At 47.4% G+C, this 21,722-nt stretch overlaps 1 protein-coding gene across 8 annotated transcripts in view; it reads left to right on the top strand.

Annotated features, from left to right (window-relative positions):
- The window catches only part of stk36 (serine/threonine kinase 36 (fused homolog, Drosophila)), an 86,787-nt gene that overhangs the window by 18,387 nt on the left and 46,678 nt on the right, over nucleotides 1–21,722 (top strand). For 4 of the 8 annotated variants that reach the window (XM_072272001.1, XM_072272004.1, XM_072271999.1 and 1 more), the window contains exons 1-10: nucleotides 40–128; nucleotides 1,152–1,313; nucleotides 1,592–1,732; nucleotides 5,477–5,554; nucleotides 6,659–6,789; nucleotides 10,225–10,474; nucleotides 10,710–10,803; nucleotides 11,245–11,417; nucleotides 11,725–11,906; nucleotides 18,986–19,082. In XM_072272001.1, the coding sequence (XP_072128102.1) occupies nucleotides 1,203–1,313; nucleotides 1,592–1,732; nucleotides 5,477–5,554; nucleotides 6,659–6,789; nucleotides 10,225–10,474; nucleotides 10,710–10,803; nucleotides 11,245–11,417; nucleotides 11,725–11,906; nucleotides 18,986–19,082 (1,257 nt within the window). In that variant the 5' untranslated portion in view covers nucleotides 40–128; nucleotides 1,152–1,202. Of the gene's footprint in view, nucleotides 1–39; nucleotides 129–1,151; nucleotides 1,314–1,591; nucleotides 1,733–5,476; nucleotides 5,555–6,658; nucleotides 6,790–8,695; nucleotides 9,020–9,753; nucleotides 9,933–10,224; nucleotides 10,475–10,709; nucleotides 10,804–11,244; nucleotides 11,418–11,724; nucleotides 11,907–18,985; nucleotides 19,083–21,722 lie in introns of those variants that run through there. The other 4 variants (XM_072272005.1, XM_072272003.1, XM_072272002.1 and 1 more) reach the window with 3 other exon arrangements.

The following is a 21,722-nucleotide window of genomic DNA, read 5'->3' as shown; positions in this document are numbered from 1 at the left end:
GCCTCTCTTGTTTCGTTCCCGAGACGCGGCGTCGGTTGCCATGGCGGCGGGCGCGGGGTCCTCTATCAGAGCTGGGCTAACTTTGTTCCGCCTGACGGGCAGTAGACACACGGGGAAGGGGGAGACAGGTGAGGTGGGAATGGAGGGAAGGGAGAGATGCTTGGAGTGAGGGAGGGAGGAGGTACAGACAAATAAATGGGGTGGTGGTTAACGGGAAGGAAAAAATTAGAATGTGCGATGGAGTGAGAGGAATGACGGAGGGAGGGGGATGAAAGTGAGGAATAACGGAGGGAGGGAGAATGAGAGTGAGAGGAATGACAGAGGGAGGGGGAACGGAGAGCAAGAGGACTGATGGAGGGAGGGGGAATGAGAGTGAGAGGAATGGCGGAGGGAGGGGGATGAGAGTGGGGAATAACGGAGGGAGGAGGAATGAGAGTGAGAGGAGTGACGGAGGGAGGGGGAATGAGAGTGAGAGGAGTGACGGAGGAAGAGGGAATGAGAGTCAGAGGAGTGACGGAGGAAGAGGGAATGAGAGTGAGAGGAATGGCGGAGGGAGGGGGAACGGAGAGCAAGAGGACTGATGGAGGGAGGGGGAATGAGAGTGAGAGGAATGGCGGAGGGAGGGGGATGAGAGTGGGGAATAACGGAGGGAGGGGGAATGAGAGTGAGAGGAGTGACGGAGGGAGGGGGAATGAGAGTGAGGAGTGACGGAGGAAGAGGGAATGAGAGTCAGAGGAGTGACGGAGGAAGAGGGAATGAGAGTGAGAGGAATGGCGGAGGGAGGGGGAACGGAGGGATGGATGCCGATGGGGGTTAAGGGGAATGAATCGAGGAAAGGATGGGAAAGGAGGGTGGGGAGGAGAGGGGAATGGAATAGACGGATGAGGAAGGAAAGAAGGGTGGAAGGAGTGGGATGGTGATGGAGAGGTGAGGGAAGCAGAAAGTGAGCAGCAGAGGAGAATAGAGAGGAAGATCATCAGATGTAGTGGGACTGAGTGAGGGAGTGATCGAAGACAGGGAGGATTGTACTTTTGCAAAAGAGAAGGCTAGCAGTCTTTCCCTGACTGTTGGAAAGGGCTGATAGGGGTCTCAGGTCGGGAAGAAGGCTAAATCCCCACATCCCACTGAACTCTTGCCCTCACCCTCTGCAGGCAGATCCGCGGCTCCTTCGCTTGGAGCCATCGTCTCCCGGTAACTCCGGGATGGAGAACCCACCACTAGGCTCAGGGTTGAAGGATTACCATGTGCTGAATCTGATCGGCGAGGGGTCCTTCGGCAGAGTCTATAAGGGCCGCAGGAAGTTCAGTGGACAGGTACTGAACCTGTGCCACCTCTAAACACTACCTCCCCAAGTCCCCTGCGCATCGCCTCCCCTGTTGTTGCATACTGCCTACCTCTACCCCCATTCCCCCAGTGACCTTGTACGTCCTCCCACCTCTTCCCCTGCCCCACCTCCTTCTTCATTGATGACACCCCTTGGTGCCCCTGACTCTATTTGACTTCTGTTCCCACCCCCATATGACCACGTGCTCCAGCCAGCCCTCCACCCTCAGTAACCTCTTCCCTGGTGACCGAAGCCCTGTCCCCGCAGGTCGTGGCGCTGAAGTTCATCCCGAAGGTCGGCCGCTCGGAGAAGGAGCTGAGGTGCCTGCAACGGGAGATTGACATCATGCGGGGTCTCCGGCACCCCAACGTGATCCAGCTGCTCGACAGCTTCCACACTGACCAGGAGGTGAGGAACTGATCGGCTTCGGCAGACTGCACCCAACTGTGGCCGCCACGCCGTGACTGGCTGTTGCGCCTTTTTTTACAGAAGTGCATTGTTACGAATTACATTCTAGAATACTAATCAGAATCAGGTTTATTATCACTGCCATACAACATGCTGTGAAATTTGTTGTTTTCCAGTGGCAGTACATTGTAACACATTAAAAGAAATTATATGCCTTTTGAAGGTGTCCTCGATACTGGGGAGGCCAGTGGCCATGATGGAGCTGGCGGAGTTTACGACTTGCTGCAGCTTTCTCTGATCTTGTGCAGTGGCCCTTCTTTACCAGACAGTGATGCAACCAGTTAGAATGCTTTCCACTGTATACCTATAGAAAATTGCAGAGTGGTCTTCAGTGATTCTCCTTAGGCTTCTAGTGAGGTATGGCCGCTGTTGTGCCTTGTTTGTGATTGCATCAATATGTTCAGCCCAGGATAGACCTTCAGAGATATTGAAACTACTCACTCTTTCCACTGCTAATCCCTTGATGAGGACAAGTCTGCGTTTCCTCAACTTTTCCTTCCTGAAATCCACCATCAATTCCTTGGTCTTACAAACGTTGATGATGAGGTTGTTGCGACATCTGTCAACCAGCCGATCTATCTCAATACTATAGACTCCTCGTCACCATCTCAGATTCTGCCAACAATAGTTGTGTCATCAGCAAATTTATAGATGGTGTTTGAGCTGTGCCTAGCCGCACAGTTATGGGTGTAGAGAGAGTTCAGCAGTGGGTTAAGTAAGGATGCATCCTTGAGGTGTGCCAGTGTTGTCAGTGAGGAGGAGACGTTATTTCTGAACTGCACTAACTGGTCTCCTGATGTTGGAAGTCAGGGATCTATTTACAGAGGGAGGTACAGAGGCCTGATTTGGGAGCTTGTTCATTAATACTGAGGGTATGATGGTGTTGAATGCTGAGCTGTAATCAGTTGACAGCAGCATGACGTACGTATTGCTGTTGTCCGGGTGATCCATGGTTGAGTGGTGAGCTAGTAAGATTATATCTGGTGTAGGCCTGTTGTGGTGATAGGCAAACTAGCAGGTCCAAATCCTTGCTTTGGCAGGATCGAGTCTGGTGATAACTACCCTCTCAAAGCACTTCATCACAGTAGAGACGAGTGCAACTGGGCAGCTTATCTGCTCTGCTTGCGCAATGATGTGATTGTCGCACTTTTGAAGCAAGATTGAAGATGTTCTTGAACACTCCCACCAGTGGATTGGCACAGGTTTTCAGTGCCCTACAAGGTACACCATCAGGGCCTGATGCCTTGCAAGGGGTCACCCTTGTGAAAGATGTTCTGACGTTGGCCTCTGAGACAGAGGTCACAAGGTCATTAGATGTTGCAGGATTCGCGTAGGTTTAGTTTCTCGTCTCCCTTTCAAAACACGCATAAAAGGTGTTCAGCTCACCTGGGAGTGAAGCGTCACAACCACTTATGAGGTTTGGTTTTGGCTTGTAGGAAATAATGGCTAAAATTAAATGACCATTACAGGGGTGAGCCATATTTCCAGGAAGCAGACCCCGATATAACCTCTGGTACCGAAATGTTGTTCTGAGTTCTTCTATTTTACTTTACAGAGACTACGTTCACCAGTAGCATAGTTGGGATTGGTGGTCTAAAGGCTCTGCATTTCAATCGTACCTGCAAACTGCCCCACGCTCACTTTCTTTTTCTTAAAGAGGAACTGCACTCACAACGTGAGCCTGTGATCCAAGAACGGCTGATTTTGAGAATCGATAGGTTTTTTGAATGTCTTAAAATGATGTTACTTATTGGGAACCTATGTCTATGACTGGATTTCAACTGTAGTAGTTCTAAACTGATGTGAGATGGATTCTTGTGAGGGCAAAAGAACACCAGATGGACATCTATATGTGCTTTACTGACAACATCAAAGCCTTCGACTGTGCCAATCATGTCTAACTGTGGATCACATTAAGACACAAGGCTGTATCAGAATATTTGATCGTCCTCGTGTGCGATCTTTATATCAATCAAGAGGCAGCAATTCGATCGGAACAAGGAGAAACAGAGTGGTTCAGCATCCGTAAAGGCATATGATAAGGCTGTATTCTCTCGTTTAATTTGTACACCGAACAAATCTTCAGAGATGCAGGAATATACAAGGATAATCAAGGGGTGAGAATTGATGGCAGAATCATCAATAATCTTCGTTGTGCTGATGACACCACAATACTGGCTGAAAACGAAGAACATCTGAAGCAAATGCCAACCAGCATCAAGTTACGTAGGCTGAAGATGGGTCTGCACCTTAATCTGAAGAAGGCTAAGATTTTGACTACTGGCAGCACAACTGATTTCAATCCTGATGGAGAGGAAATTGAAGTGGTTGACAGTTTCAGTTTACTTGGATCAATGATTGACACTGAAGTGGTAAGCAGTCAAGAAATCCAGTGAAGAAGCACCCTTGGCAGAGCAGTCATGGAGGATTAAGAGAAGATTCTTGGAAACAGGAACCTATCTCTACGTACAAAGATTCGACTTGGGCAGGTGATGGTGTTCTCAACAACATTATATGGATGCGAAAGTTGGATGGTAAAGAAGGAGGATAGGAAGCAGATCGATGTCTTTGAACTGTGGTGCTGGAGAACAGAAGAAACAAATCGGTCCTCAATGAGATCAAACTGTCTCTCTCTCGAGTCTCAAATGACAAGTCTCCACCTATCACTCTTTGGGCACATCATGTGAAGAAACAGCTTTCTGGAAAAGGATATCTTGCTTGGCAAGGTGGAATGACAGTGGAAGAGAGGAAGGCCGCCAATCAGATGGACATAATAAGGACAGCTATGAATGCAACGCTATCTACAATGAACCGCCTTTGCGAGGATCGAAACTCATTTAGGACAACTACCCATAGGGTAACCGTGAGTCGATGACTCAATGGCACGTAACAACAAATAGTCAATGGGAATATTTGATACTATAAACACAGAGACATTAACAGTAACTGATATAATCACTAACACAAACTAAATTATATGAAAATATCCCCATCCTGATTCTGGATGACTCTCATCCCATGTGGTGCCTAACTGTCCTGGAACAGCTGCATGATACCTGTGTTTCACCTCCACTGTTACACAGGCACGGACATATGCCTGGAACGTCGCCTAGACAAAAACCTCTGCTGCCCACTTCCAGGACCTATGAATAGTTATCTTTGCCAACCCCAAGAGCAAATTTACTGGGACATCTTCAGCCCTCCTTCCACCCTCCCCTTACTGGATGAATGCATTTAAATAGGGTCGCTGCACCCCTGGACAGCATGGTCCAATTGTGGTCACAGTGCCACTGGTTGGGATGGTCTGATTGTGGTCACCACGTCCTGGTCAGCATGGTCCAATTGTAGTCACCGTGCTGCAGCATCACCGTCCGATTGGAGTCACTGTGTCCCCGATAAGAGTGGTTTGATGCTGGTTGCTGCATCCCCGGGCAGGACGGTCTGGCTGTGGGCACCATACCCTGGGACTGGGCAGTTTGATTGTTGGCACCATCTGTTTGGGCGGGATGGCCCAGCTGTAGTCTCTGCACCTTTTGAACGAGTTGCATCTTGACCTCATTTCTGGGTTTGTGGGAGCGCACCATATATAAAGACAATTGTAGACATGGTGGTGATGGGTGTGGAGCGATGTCATGTCTGGTGTCTCACTCTGACTTTCTTCCACTGACTTGTTCCTTACTGCAGGTAGTGGTGGTGACAGAGTATGCAGAGGGCGAACTCTTCCAGGTGTTGGAGGATGACGGCAGCCTCTCCGAGGAGCAGGTGGGTGAATCTGTGCCAGACCACCCTACAATCTCCACAGCATTCCTCCACCCTGTTCACTCCCTTGCCTTCACTTTCCTCTCCCACCCTCTCTGATTACCTCCCTCCTCCACCCCTGCCTTAAGCACACTCTACATCCCTGTTCATCTTGCCACTGTCCTGCCCCCACCCATTACCCCTCTCGTCCTCTCCTCCCTCACCCCTTTTGCCAGCCTCCAGGTACTTCACTCTCCTCCCTCTATCTTTCTCCCCCACGTCTCTCCCACTGTCACTTACACTCCATGTCCCATTCCCCGGCATCCCCCACAAGGTCCCCTCTAGCTGATCCCCCCGACACTCCCTCTGATCCCCCCTCAACCCCCCACACACTACCTCATTCCCTCTCAATCCCTCCCTCAACCCTCCCAATCCCTGCCTCACATCTGTCCTCCTTTCCTTCTCTGTCGTCAATCCTTCCCTCCCTCCCTTCCTCGCCGCCCACATCTCTCACTCTTTCCTTTTCCTCTCTTCCTTCCTCCCCCTCCCCCTTATCTTTCCCTGCCACACCCTCTCCCCCTCCTTTTCTCTACCCTGCTGCCAGCTCCGCTCTGACCTCCTTGCTCTATTTCTAGGTCCAGGAAATGACAGGTCAACTGATGTCTGCTCTGTACTACCTACCCCTTCCCCCCCAACATCTCTCCCCCCCGACATCTCTCCCCCCGACATCTCTCCCCCCGACATCTCTCCCCCCCGACATCTCTCCCCCCCGACATCTCTCCCCCCGACATCTCTCCCCCCCGACATCTCTCCCCCCCGACATCTCTCCCCCCCGACATCTCTCCCCCCCGACATCTCTCCCCCCAACATCTCTCCCCCCCAACGTCTCCCCCCAACGTCTCTCCCCCCCAACGTCTCCCCCCCAACATCTCCCCCCCAACATCTCTCCCCATTAACATCTCTCCCCCCGCAACCTCTCTCTCCCTTCACCCTCCATCTCTTCCCCCACAACATCTCTCCCCCCCCACAACATCTCTCCCCCCCCCCCAACATCAACATCTCTCCCCCTCCTGGGTAGGATAACAGCTCCTTTCTTGCCCTGCTCTGATCTTTCTGGTCTATGTGCAGGTCCAGGAGATCGCGGGGCAGCTGGTGTCTGCTCTGTATTACCTGCACTCCCACCGCGTCCTACACCGGGACCTGAAGCCTCAGAATGTTCTGATCGGCAAGGGAGGGATCCTCAAACTCTGCGACTTTGGGTGAGCTCAGACCGGGGACCTCCCACCATTTTTGCCAGCGGCAGTGCTAAGGGAGGTCCTGAAGTGTGGTACATGGCCTCTTTAGTCGGTTCTTCACAGGAATATCTGAATTAGACACAGCACTCCCCTCGGCAACTAGGAGTGCTGGCATGGGGAAGTGTTGCAGTGAGTGGAAGTGAGTGATGAGGGGCAGGCATCAGAGTCTGGATAGGAAATGGAACATTCAGTAGTAGAGCACGTTAAAGGCTCCCATGATGTTGTGCCAACCTTTTAAACTACTCCAAGTTCAATTTAACCCTTGCCTCTCACAGAGTCCTCCGTTTATCTTTCATCCGTGTGCTCATAAATGTCCCTTACATGTCCTCGTCCATTGACCCCTTAAATATGCTACAGAAGTTGGTAGAGTCCTTAAGAAGGCATATGGTGGGTTGGCCTTCATTAGTCAGGGGATGGAGCTCAAGAGCTGTGAGGTAACATTGCAGCTCTGTAAAAACTTTGTTAGACCCTCACTTGGAATGTTGTGCTCAGTTCTGGTCACCTTATTATAGGAAGGATGTGGAAGCTTTAGGGAGGATGCTACCTGGAATAGAGGCCATGCCTTATAAGGTAGGCTAAGTAAGCTAGGGATTTCTCCTTTGGTACGAAGGCGGATGAGAGATGACATAATAAAAGCATGCAAAATGAAGTATAGATTGAGTAGATAACCAAAAGACTTTTTCCCCAAGATGAAAATACTTATAAACGTGATTGGAGGAAGGTATAGAAGGGATGTCAGAGGTGAGTTCTTCACACAGAGAATGGTGTGTGTGTGGATAGTGGTAGAGGCAGATACATCAGGCACATGAATGATGGAAAAAAAATGAAGGGCTATGTAGGAGGGAAGGGTTAAATTGATTTTAGATTAGATTAAAAAGTTGGCACAATACCATGGCCTGAAGGGTGTGTACTGTGCTGTAATGCTCTGTTCTATGTTTTATCCAATTCTCACCCCGTCACCCACCATCTGTTTAAAATAAACCCCGCCTCTGACATTCCCCTTCCCTCTATTCCTTTATTCCAGTCACCCTCTCGTACTAACCATTTCTGCCCTGGGAAAATGGTGCTGGCAGGCCACTCTGTAAATTCCTCTTATCTTCTTATATACCTCTGTCAAGTCACATCTAAATTTTCCTTGCTCCAAAGAGAAAAGCCCAAGCTCGCTCAACCATCCGAGCAGGCTCTCAATACAACCATCCGTTGTACAAGTTGTACTTTTTCAGTCACTGAAGTTGCACTTCGGAGCAGAGATGAAGTGTGCTAAGTGTCTTTTTCCACTTCCTCTCACAGCTCGTTCGATTTCTGGAGAGGAAATGGAAGGGATGGATATAGTAAGAAAACTTAAAAGAGGCAGGAGCACCGATAGGTCACAATCTTTCTCTCCTGGGGAGGGGACTCCAAAATCAGAGGTCACAGGTTATAGGAGAGAGGAGAAAGGTTTAAAGGGGCAGGTTTTCCCACACAGAAGGTGGCGGGAATATGGAATGAACTGCCAGAGGAAGTGGGAATAGCGACTACAATTAATTATACTTGGACCTATATTTGGCCTCAGAATAGGAACGCCAGGTTTCAGAGATCACAGCTTCATTATGTTGCAGGTATAGAAGTGTAATGAATGGTACGTATGCAGACCTCGACAGCTAAAACTATAGCAAACTTCTATAGATGTTTGGTGGAGAGTATATTCTTTTCTTTTTAAATCTTTTTATTAATTTTCCAAAATTATAAACAGAATAACAACATTGATACAGAGAGATTGGAATTATCTTATTGTTGATAAACATGTACAAAAAAGACTTCAAATAATACAGGTGTAATAGACTTCCAAACTCTTAATATAGTTAATCATAGAGAAAAAAATAAATAAAAAGAAAAAAATAATGCAAAGAAAACCCCCCCCAAAAAACAAAAAAAAAGAAAACTAAATACTAAACCCAAAAAGAAAGCAAATGGAACAAAACAAGGCTAGACCAATATCTTAAATCGAATATGTTCAATAATGTCGTTAACTCTGCTCCTCTGTTCATATATTTTAAGTTAATAAGAAGGATTCGGAAAAGGTCAAGTCACATCATATGAGAATGTTGAGGTGGACGGTATATTTAGTGGCTGCATCACAGCCTGATATGGAAACACCAATGTCCTTGAACGGAAAATCTGACAAATAGTCATGGATATGGCCTGTCTATCACAGGTAAAGTCCTCCCAACCATTGAACGTATCTACATGGAGCGATGTTGCATCAAAACAACATCCATCATCAGGGACCCACACTACCCAGGGCATACTCTCTTCTCGCTGCTACCATTAGGAAGAAAATACAGGAGCCTCAGGACTCACACCACCAGGTTCAGAAATGGTTATTAACCCTCAACCACCTTCCTTGGACCAGAGAAGATAACTTCACTCAACTTCTCTTTCCCTATCAATGAACTGTTCCCACAACTATGGATTCACTTTCAAGGACTCTTCATCTCATGTTCAGAATCAGCATCAGGTTTAATATGGCATATGTCATGAAATTTGTTGACTTTGAGGCAGCAGTGTGTAATAATGGAAAAAAGCTGTATTACAGTAAATATTTATAAAATAAAAAGTGCAAAAATAGAATAATAAGATTGAAAAAGTAAAGTGCAAAAATAGAAATTTAAAAAAAATAGAGAGCTAGTATTCATGGGTTCAATATCCATTCAGAAAACAGATGGCAAAGGGGAAGAAGCTGTTCCTGAATAGCTGTGTGTGTGTCTTCAGGCTTCTGTACCATCTTCCTGATGGTAACAATGAGAACAAGGCATGACCTGGGTGATGGGGGTCCTTAATGATGGACACTGCCTTTTTGAGACATCGCTCCTCAATATTTATTGCGTATTTATTATTTTTGTTGTTTATTTATATATTTGCACAGTTTATTGTCTTTTTTATTGTCAGGCTGTCCGTTCCGTTGGAGTGGTCTTTCATTGATTCTATTATGGTTATTGGATTTATTGAGAACACTTGCAAGAAAATGAATGTCAGGGTTGAAGATGTGACATACATGTACTTTGATGATAAATTTACTTTGAACTTGAGGAGAGGGACCTTGGTTTGAGTACAAACACGGCAGTCCTGTATGTAACTCTGATCTCTCTTCACTATTTGTACCCATTCCAAACCCATTGCTGTATTTTGTTTACTCCTCCTCCTCCTCCTCTTTGATTTGCTCTCCCCACTTTTCCCTCTCTCCCTCCCCCTCTCTAACCTGCTTTATGTACCTCTCCCTCTCTCTCCCCTTCCCCTCTCCTTTCTCTGCCTCTCCTTACTCGCTATTCCCCTCTCCCCCATCTCTTTGCCTTACACCACCCTCCACCCTATCTCCCTCCCCTCCCCTCCCTCACTCTCTCCATCATTTTTCTCCCCTAGCTTTGCACGGGCCATGAGCCAGCAGACCCTAGTGCTGACCTCCATCAAAGGGACCCCACTGTACATGAGCCCAGAGCTGGTGGAGGAGAGACCCTACGACCACACTGCCGACCTCTGGTCCTTGGGCTGCATCCTCTATGAGCTCTTTGTCGGCACTCCTCCCTTCTACACCAGCAGCATCTTCCAGCTGGTTAGCATTATCGTCAGAGACCCTGTCAAGTGGCCCAAGGGCATCAGCTCCCAGTTCAAGGTCAGTCAGCCTCAACCTCCCTCTGTGGACTTTGGCGGGGGTTTTGACGTGTGGGGTAGAGTGTCCATGAGGTAGGGGAGGGGATTTAGTGGGTGGGGGGAGTTGATTGGGGGAGTATCTGTGGGCTCTGGCATGGGATTTGGTGGGTGGGGGAATCGGTGGAGAATGGGAGGAATCCCCTGCCCATTGCAGAGCTTCTGATCCAGTCTCTCACCACCCCGCACCCCCAACCCAGGAGTTTCTGCAGGGACTTCTGACCAAGGATCCAAACCAGAGACTCTCGTGGCCTGACCTCCTCCACCACCCATTCGTGGCTGACAGAGTATTCGGTGAGAGGGTCAGGGAATGGCAAATGACGGCAGGGTGATAGAATATGGAGGGAGAGGTGTGGGGACAAATGTGGAGAGGGAGGTGGGACAGAGAGCTGGAGGATGGCAGAAAGGAACAGAGGGTGGGAGGCAGGTGTGGGCTGGAAAGGGAGGGTTGGGAGGGAGGGGAGGGCTTTCGAGAGGGTATGGGCTGGAGGGAGAGGGGGGTCAGGGAAAGAGTGAAGGAGGAGAGGGAGGAAGCAATAAAAGTAGGAGGGAAGTGGAGAGGGAGGTCTGAGAGGATGGAGAGGGTCTGAGGGATAACAGGGTGGGGGCTGGAGGGGAAGTGATAATCCCTCCAGCCCTGTCTGTCTCCCACCTGTCAGTGGTGGAGGAAGGGAGGGAGGGAAGAGTATGATGATCGCCCTGACTCTGGTTTTCACCCCCCCCCCACCCCCACAGTAGTGGAGGAGGAGAGACAGGATGAGGCCAGCTACAAGCCCCTGACCCTTGTGCTAAGCCCCGAGGAACAGGCACGGAAGGAAAAGCAGAGCCGTGAACGGGCACCCACCTCTGGTCACTCTCGCATCCTGAGGAAGGCCCGGCAGAGAATGCTGCAGGAGGGACGCAACAAGGTCAGAAAGAGAGGGTGAGGGAGTGGGGGCAAAGGTGGAGAAACAATGTGTGGATCGGGCTGGGGGATGAAGTGCTGGCGTGTGGGCAGGGGTGGGGAGCAGAGAGAGGATGTAGGACAGAGACTAGAGAGGAGAGAGCCTCTCTCTATACCCTGCATCCATAACTTCTCTCCATCCCCTTCCCCCATCTGGAACCCCCTACTCCTCTTCCCCCCCCCCCCCCACATCCCTCCTGGTGTGCCGGGTTGGATTTTTCTTGCATTGAAGGATCCTGGGCCATCACCAACACCTCTTTTTACCCCCACAGGACTCGAGTAATCAATTGGTCATCCAGGAGACAAACCCAAGGGTGGATTCCAAGGCCCAGGAGAGTAGGTGGCCTGCAGGAGAAGAGGCTGCTAATGACTGGATCCCAGCACACAGCGCTCATCCATGTGTACGGACCACCAGCCACCAGGGAAGCACACAGGCCCAGCAGACGGGGCAGAGGTGAGGGGGAGCGGATGGGTGTGGGAACCAGCATTGGTTGGAAGGAGGTAAGAGGACAAGAGGGGAACAGGGTGGGAGGAAACTGCAGAAGTCCAAACTTCTTCCTAATTAGGGTCCATTGATTTGGCAGGATCCCTCAAATCTCTCTCGCAAAAGTTGGTGGTGGCACAGTGGTAGATTCAGAATTAGCTTTATTATCACGGACTGTCAAGAAATTTGTTATTTCGTAGCAGCAGTACAGTGCAAGACATAATAACATTTACTAAAAGTCACAAAAAATAGTGCAAGTATCATGTAACAAGGTAGTGTTCATGGACCGTTTAGAAATCTGATAGTTTTGGGACAATGTTTCAGCTGTTCATAAAACGTTGAATGTTCCTGTACTCCTCCCCGATGATAGCAGTGCAAAGAAAGTGTGTCACAGACGGTAAGGGTTCGTAATGAAAAACACTGTCTTCCTGAGTCATTGCTGCTTGATGGTGGATCTGGTTTGATGCTGTGCATTGAAGCCTCTGCATCAGACAGTGACACAAGTGCTCTGCTGTAGAAATTGTCTAAGAGTCTTTGACACACCAAAGACTCTGCGGTGTCTACCTTATGAGGTGATGTGCTATTTCCGCCACTTGCTCAGGGCAACTCCACCCCACCACAAACCTGCCTCAGTACAGGACGACAGGGTTCTCTACATTTTCCTGAAGGCTCCTCCTTCAGTACTTCCAGGGCATTCAGGGATCAGCAGATATGTTGCAACGGAAGGCTTTGAGAACATCCTTGGAACTTGTGGGAAATGAAATTAGGAAGGTGGGTTAGAAGGTATGGAAGGAGTGAATGGGAGAGGAATGTTAACCAATGATGCCCCAAGTGGATTGAGTGGATACAAGTGACGCCTCCAAGTGGATTGGGTCATCAAGAAGGTGTGAGCCATGCTTGCCTTCGAAGGTCATGGCAGAGAATATAAGAGTTGAGACATGAAGTTGCAACTTTACAAAACTGGTTAGATTGCGTGGAGTATATTCTGTGCATTTCTGGTCTCCACAGTATAGGAGGGACGTGATAGCACTGGAAAAGATGCAGAGGGGATTTCCCCAAGACAGCAGCTGTATTGAGAGGACCGTAATCACACAGTGAAATTGGAGAGGATGGGACTTTATTCACTGGAGCGAAGGAGGCTGAGGGGGTGACCTGAGAGACGACAGCTTCAGTCTCCCAGTTATGAGACTATTGAACAGTCCCCTAGTACCATAAGACAGAGTCTTGATCTCCAAGTCTACCTTGCAATGGCCTTGCAAATAGACGGGAGGAGAAGATGGCGGCATGACGCAGCTCGCAGCGGCCACTCCGGTGGAGATATCTGTTATCTGTCAAGTAGGGTGCCGTGCACAATCCTGATTTGATGGAGACAGACGTGAGAGCACGGAGGAACATCTGGTGAAACTTCTGAAGTGCCTGCTTCGCTACCGCTGCTACTGTGTGATCCAGAATCTCCGGAGGGGAGGGCCCCGAGTCCTCGGCTTTGCTTGTTGCTCTGTGGCCGGGCGAGGTCGAAAGCACTCAGCAGAGGATGGTGCTCGGTGCTCAGTGTTGGAGGGCTGGTCGGAGGCTCGAAGTTTTCGGACGGACTCAGAGTCGGCTGCGGTCCGGTGCTTCCAATGCATCGGTAAGTTTGCGGCGCTTGGAGGTTCATGGCAGGGAGAGTTTCTCCCTTCTGCCGTCTGCATGAGATGATGGGGCTATCGGGACTTGAGACTTTTTTTTACCGTGTCCATAGTCTGCTCTTTATCAAATTATGGTATCGCTTTGCACTGTTGTAACTATATGTTATAATTATGTGGTTTTGTCAGTTTCGTCTTGGTTTGTCCTGTGTTTCTGTGATATCTTTCTGGAGGAACATTGTATCATTTTTTAATGCATGCATTTCTAAATGACAATAAATGAGGACTGGGTGTCCTCATAATCTAAAATTATTATCTGCCTGCACTCCACTGTGGTAATAAAATGGTCTGTACAGATGGCATTCAAAACTAAGTTTTTCAATGCACCTCAGTACATATCTCTAAAATAAATTATTTACCCATTTGATCTCAAGGTAATGCAAGAGAAAAGCAATTAACAGAATGCAAAATGAAGTGTTACAGTTACAGAGAAAGTGCAGTGTAGGAGGACAATAAGGTACAAAGATCACACGAGGTAGTCTGTTAGGTCTTATTGTACCGTTAATCAATACTTTTATAACAGTGGGGCAGAAGCTGTCCTTGAGCTTGGTGGTGTGTGTTTTCAGGCTTCTGTATCTCTTGCCTGATGGTATTGTTTATTATTGTCACGTGCACCAAGATACAGTGAAAAGCTTGTCTTGCATACTGTTTATACAGATCAAATCATTCAAATCATACAGTATCTACAGTCTCTGATGTCAGTATTATACATAATTGATGTCAGATCTCTTCTGTTTTATTGTGTTGCTGGTGGCCATGCTATGTTGGTGTGAAAATGTGCAGTGACACTTAAAGGTTGCCCCGGCACATCTTTGGGTGTTTTGCTTGGTAATGCAAATGACATATTTCACTGTATGCTTCGAAGTACATGTGCTAAGTCTAAATCATGACATAGTGTATTAAGGTAGCACAAAGTAAAGCGATAACAATGCAGTATAATGTTAAGGCTATTGAAAAAGTGCAGGGCAGGTAAACAATAAAGTGGAAAATCATAATGAGGTAGTGCGGTGAGGAGTCCACTTTAACGTGAAATAGGTGAGCGGAGAAAAGAGTGTGTCTCGGATGGATAGGGGTTTTGATATACCGGCTGTTTTGCAGAGGCAGTGAGAAGTATAGAGAGTCCATGGAGGGAAAGCTGGATTCCGGGAGGTGCTAAGCTGTGTCCACAACTCTCTGGAGTTTCTTGTGGTCATGGGTAGAGCAGTTGCCGTATGAAGCTGTGATGCTTTCTGTGGTGCATTGATAAAAATTGGTGAGGGACAAAGGGGACATGCTGAATTTCTTTGGTCTCCTGAGGATGTAACGGTTCTGTTCTGATGCTCAGAATCTTTATTCCCAGGGTAGGGATGTCAGAAACAAAGGCACAGATTTAAGGTGAGAGGTTAGATATAGGGTTGGCATGATGGCATAGCAGTTAGCACATTGCTTTACGGTGCCAGCAAACACAGATTAGGGTCCAATTCCAGCAGCTGTCTGTATATTTTCCCCATGACACCGTGGATGCTCCAGTTCCCTCCCACAATGTATTGTTAGGATTAGGGTAAATCATTTATGGACATGCTTTGTTGGCGCTGGAAGCTTGAAGACACTTGCTGGCCGCCCAGCACAATCCTTGCTGATTTGAAAATTATACATTTCACACGATGTTTCAATATACTGTACATGTGACAAAAAAAGGTAATCTTTCTCTTAAAGGAGATCTGAGGGATGAGTTTTCACATACAAAGAATAGATGAGATCTGCCAGAAGAGATGGTGGAATCAAATACAGTTACTACGTTTATGCGGCATATAGACAGCCTGGACAACCAAGTCTAGCTCTTAGCCTTCACGTGTGGCTTAGCTACTAAGCCCAGTGGAACTGTTTCTACTGACGAGAGAAGGGACAAAGGCGGTTTACTGATGTCTTAAAACCAGTTGCTCTAGGCAGATGGGGCTTGTTAGCTGTGGTTGGCAGCTCATGGGGAAGGCTTTGGGAGTAAACCCGAGGGAAAAATCCAGAGCTGTAGTCCCTAAGGCAGTCCTATGTTGAGTTCAACACTGACTGTCAACTATGTGATGCTGCTTGTGCCAAACTGTCAGTCTCTGCCGTTGCAACACACACAAAAAATGCTGGTGAACGCAGCAGGCCAGGCAGCATCTATAGGAGGAGGTACAGTTGACGCCTTGGGCCTAGAACCTTTGTCAGGACTAACTGAAAGAAGAGATAGTAAGAGATTTGAAAGTGGGAGGGGGAGAGGGAGATGTGAAGTGATAGAAACATAGAAACATAGAAAATAGGTGCAGGAGTAGGCCATTCGGCCCTTCGAGCCTGCACCACCATTTATTATGATCATGGCTGATCATCCAACTCAGAACCCCGCCCCAGCCTTCCCTCCATACCCCCTGACCCCCGTAGCCACAAGGGCCATATCTAACTCCCTCTTAAATATAGCCAATGAACTGGCCTCAACTGTTTCCTGTGGCAGAGAATTCCACAGATTCACCACTCTCTGTGTGAAGAAGTTTTTCCTAATCTCGGTCCTAAAAGGCTTCCCCTCTATCCTCAAACTGTGGCCCCTTGTTCTGGACTTCCCCAACATCGGGAACAATCTTCCTGCATCTAGCCTGTCCAATCCCTTTAGGATCTTATACGTTTCAATCAGATCCCCCCTCAATCTTCTAAATTCCAACGAGTACAAGCCCAGTTCATCCAGTCTTTCTTCATATGAAAGTCCTGCCATCCCAGGAATCAATCTGGTGAACCTTCTTTGTACTCCCTCTATGGCAAGGATGTCTTTCCTCAGATTAGGGGACCAAAACTGCACACAATACTCCAGGTGTGGTCTCACCAAGTCCTTGTACAACTGCAGTAGTACCTCCCTGCTCCTGTACTCGAATCCTCTTGCTATAAATGCCAGCATACCATTTGCCTTTTTCACCGCCTGCTGTACCTGCATGCCCACTTTCAATGACTGGTGTATAATGACACCCAGGTCTCGTTGCACCTCCCCTTTTCCTAATAGGCCACCATTCAGATAATAATCTGTTTTCCTATTTTTGCCACCAAAGTGGATAACTTCAGATTTATCCACATTAAATTGCATCTGCCATGAATTTGCCCACTCACCCAACCTATCCAAGTCACCCTGCATCCTCTTACCATCCTCCTCACAGCTAACACTGCCACCCAGCTTCGTGTCATCCGCAAACTTGGAGATGCTGCATTTAATTCCCTCATCCAAGTCATTAATATATATTGTAAACAACTGGGGTCCCAGCACTGAGCCTTGCGGTACCCGACTAATCACCGCCTGCCATTCTGAAAAGGTCCCATTTATTCCCACTCTTTGCTTCCTGTCTGCTAACCAATTCTCCACCCACACCAATACCTTACCCCCAATACCGTGTGCCTTAAGTTTGCACACTAATCTCCTGTGTGGGACCTTGTCAAAAGCCTTTTGAAAATCCAAATATACCACATCCACTGGTTCTCCCCTATCCACTCTACTAGTTACATCCTCAAAAAATTCTATGAGATTCGTCAGACATGATTTTCCTTTCACAAATCCATGCTGACTTTGTCCGATCATTTCACCGCTTTCCAAATGTGCTGTTATCACATCCTTGATAACTGACTCCAGCAGTTTCCCCACCACCGACGTTAGGCTAACCGGTCTATAATTCCCCAGTTTCTCTCTCCCTCCTTTTTTAAAAAGTGGAGTTACATTAGCCATCCTCCAATCCTCAGGAACTAGTCCAGAATCTAACGAGTTTTGAAAAATTATCACTAATGCATCCACTATTTCTTGGGCTACTTCCTTAAACACTCTAGGATGCAGACCATCTGGCCCTGGGGATTTATCTGCCTCCAATCCCTTCAATTTACCTAACACCACTTCCCTACTAACATGTATTTCGCTCAGTTCCTCCATCTCACTGGACCCTCTGTCCCCTACTATTTCTGGAAGATTATTTATGTCCTCCTTAGTGAAGACAGAACCAAAGTAATTATTCAATTGGTCTGCCATGTCCTTGCTCCCCATAATCAATTCACCTGTTTCTGTCTGCAGGGGACCTACATTTGTCTTTACCAGTCTTTTCCTTTTCACATATCTATAAAAGCTTTTACAGTCCATTTAGGAGAAGACAGGAGGGGAGGGGTGGATGTAAGAGCTGGATAGTTGATTGGCAAAAGGGATACGAGGCTGGAAGAGGGAGAGAATTATGGGATGGGAGTCCTAGGGAACAGGAAAGGGGGAGGGGGGAAGCCCAGGAGATGGGCAAGGAGTTATAGTGAGAGGGACAGAGGGAGAAAGAAGAGAGAGAAAAAAAAATAACAGATGGGGTACGAAGGGGAGGTGGGGCATTAACGGTAGTTAGAGAGGTCAATGTGCCGTCTCTGCCGTAGCTTTGGATTCATCAGCTGCATGGAGAGGGGGAGCCTGCTGCACCGGCAACAGCTTCCTCACCAAGTTGTACTGCCCAGGATTGTTTACTGGCTTGAGTACAGCAAGAGTGGAGCATCCAATGGTTGACCAACCAACGGAGGCCTCACTAGACAGGCAGTTAAACAACAGGATGCGGAGAGATGTGGTCCTAATATAGACAGATGGGACAAAGGGTCAGCAGGTCACAGTGGGCCAAAGGACCTTTTTCCATGCTGTACCATACTATGATGGTCATGTTTTGAGAACCCCATACGCCATAGAAATGGTGGGATTAAGCTGGAGAGGGTACAGTAAAGATCCACCAGGTTGCTTCCGGGACTAGTGGATGTGAGTTATGAGGAGAGATTAGACATGCAGGGATTGTTTTCCCTGGAGTAAAGGAGGCTGAGGGGTGGCCTAAAAGCACATCGGGCATGGATAATTTGGGTGATTACAGTCTTTCTTCCCCAGAGGAGAGGAGTCTAAAACCAGAGGGCACAGGTCTAAGGTGAGAGGGGAAAGGTTTAAAGGGGTAAGTTTTCCTACACAGAGTGTGATAAGGATATGGAACAGGCTGCCAGAGGAAGTAGGAGAAGCTACAATTAAAAGACACTTGACAGGTACACAGATAAGAAAAGTTTAGAGCAGCCATTTCCAACCTGCTCCACCGACCTGGTTAAAGGTGGGGGTCCAAGGCATAAAAAAGGATTTAGAGGTATATGGGCAAATGGGACCAGCTCAGGAAGGCACCTTCCTTGGCAGGGACCAATTGGGTTGAAGGACCTGTGTCAATGTTCAATGCACCCTATTAGTGGCAGAGGTCAATGGTGTGAGACTGCCGTGGGGAGGGAAATGGGGGGGATGGAGAGGGGCTGATGCCCTGCCAGCCTCCCTCCCCAGAGCACAAGGTATCCGTTGGTTCTCCTCCTGGGGCCTGATGAGCACTTTCCTGCCAACAGTCTTCAACAGATCAGCCGGGATTATGAGCTGGAGTTCCCCGAAGTCCAGATCTCAACGAGGATGGTGAAGAAGAAAAGTCACAGCACAGAAAATGAGGTACCATCTATTCCTATGTCACCATCACTGACTTTTTGCCATTCCATCATATAATCCCATGGTCAGACATAGAGTAAAGCTCCCTCCATACTATTCCATCGCATAATCTTCTGGTCAGAGACAGAGCAAAGCTCCCTCTATATCATCCCATCACACACACCTGGGGTCAGTACGAGGAGAATAAAATAGGACAGTGCCAATGTGTCTTTGTTAGTACAGATTTAATGGGTTGAAGGGCCTGTCTCTGTGTGGAAGGACTCCCTGGCACTACTTCCTAGGATAAGGGTAATGCAGTGAGTAACATTATCCAGGGCACTCTCCCAGGGATGTAAAGGCTGTAAAATGTGGGGCTGGATCATACAGTGGCTCAGTCAGTAGAGCTGCTGCCTTTGGGCACTGAGACTTGGGTTCAGTCCCTCCTCCACAGCTGTGTGTGTGTGTGACTGCGATTCATGTGTCGTACTAATTATGACTATAAGAAATAGAGCAGAATTAGACCATTTGGCCTATCGAGTCTGCTCTGCCATTAGATCATGACTGATTTATTAACCCCCTCAATCCTATTTTCCTGTCTTCTCACTGTAACCTTTGACACCCTACTGAACAAGAAATTATCGGCTGATGTCTTAGCCTCCACAGCCATCTGTGGCATTGAATTCTACAGGTGCACCACACTCTGACTGAAGAAATTGCTCATCTCTATTGTAAAGGGGCATCCTTGTATTGAGACTGTGACCTCTTATCCTAGACTGCTCCAATGTAGGAAATGTCCTCTCCACAACAACTTTACCTAGGCCTTTCAAAATTTGATAAGTTTCAATAAGATCCCCTTTCTTTCTTCTAAGCTCCAGCAAGTAAAAGCCCAGAGCCATCATAAGCTCCTTGTATGTTAACCTTTTCATTCCTGGGATTATTCGTGTGAACTCCTTTGGACCCTCTCCAATGCCAGCATATCTTTCCTTAGATAAGGAGCCGAAAGTTGTTCATTATATTCCAAGTGCACTCCGACCAATGCTTCATAAAGCCTCACCATTACATGCTTGCTTTTATATTCGAGTCCTTTTGAAATGAATGCTAACTTTGCATTTGACTTCCTTACTACTGACTCGACCTGCAAGTTAACATTTCGGAGGTCCTGCACGAGCACTCCCAAGACCTTTTGCACTTCTGATTATTGAATTTGCTTCCCATATACAAAATAGTCTATGCCTTTGTTCCTTCTACCAGAATGCATAACCATACACTTTCTGACAGTCTATTCCATATGCCACCTTTGTCAATTCTCCTAATCTGACCAAATCCTTCTGAGGACTCCCTGCTTCCTCAACATTACCTGCCCCTCTTCCTACCTTTGTATCGTCCACACACTTGGCCACAAGTCCATCAATTCAGTCATCCAGATCATTGACATATAACATGAGCAGAAGCCGTCCCAATACTGACCTCTGTGGAGCACCATTAGTCCGGTGGCAGCCAACCAGAAAAGGCCTCCTTTAATCCCACTTTTTGCCTCCTGCTAGTCAGCCAGTCTTCTACCCAAGCTAGTATCTTTCCTGTAATAACATGGGCTCTTTCTGCCTCACGTGTGGCAACTTGACAAAGGTCTCTAGAAAGTCCACGTAAGCAACATCCACTGACTTTCATTTGTCTATCCTGCCTATTATTTCCTGAAAGAATTACAAAGGTTTGTCAGGCAAGATTTCCCCTTAAGGAAGCCTTTTTAATATGAGCTTCCAAGTACCCTAAAGCCTTATTCTTAATAATGGGCTCCAACATCTTACCAACCAATGAAGTCAGGCTAACAGGTCTTCTGCCTCCCTCCCTTCTTAAAGAGTGAAGTGATATTTGCAATTTTCAAATCCTTTGGAACCATGTCAGCATCTAATGATTCTTGAAAGGTCATTACTAATGTCTCCACAATCTCTTCAGCTGCCTCTTTCAGAACCCTTGTGTGTAGCCCATCTGGTCCAGCTGAAGGTGTAAGCAAAATATTGAGTTTGTCTGCCATTTCTTTGTCTCCCATTACTAGCTCTCCATATCATTTTCCAGCAGTCTGATCTCCATTCTTGTCTCACTTTTACTCTTTATATATCTGAAAACATTTTTGGTATCCTCCTTTATATTATTGGCTATCTTACCTTCACATTTTATCTTTTCTGTCCTTATTGCTTTTTTAAAAAATAGCCTTGTGTTGATTTTAATGGCTTCCCAATCCTCTAGCTTCCCATTAATTTTAGTGATGTTATATACTCTCTCTTTTGCTATTATGCTGTCATAGACTCTTCTTGTCAGGCATAGTCACCTCATCCTCCTTTTAGAATCCTTCTTTCTGGGGATGAATCTATCTTTTGCCTTCTATATTACTCCCAGAAACTCTATCCATTGCTATTCTGCCATCAACCCTGCAAATGTCCCCTTCTAATTAACTTTGGCCAGGTCTTCTCTCACGCCACTATAATTCTCTTTACTTCACTATAATAATGATACATCTAACTTCAGCTTCTCCCTTTCAAACTACAGGGTGAATTCTATCATACTATGATCACTGTCTCCTAAAGGTTCTTTCACCTTAAGCTCCCTCATCAAGTCAGTTCATTACACAAGACCCAATCCAGAATTGTTTTTTCCTACTGGGTTCTA

The sequence above is a fragment of the Mobula birostris genome, chromosome 11 (genome assembly GCF_030028105.1).
Source record: "Mobula birostris isolate sMobBir1 chromosome 11, sMobBir1.hap1, whole genome shotgun sequence".
Classification (NCBI taxonomy): domain Eukaryota; kingdom Metazoa; phylum Chordata; class Chondrichthyes; order Myliobatiformes; family Myliobatidae; genus Mobula; species Mobula birostris.
Note: the sequence above shows the minus strand (reverse complement) of the source record. Positions and strands in the feature narration are given on the sequence as shown.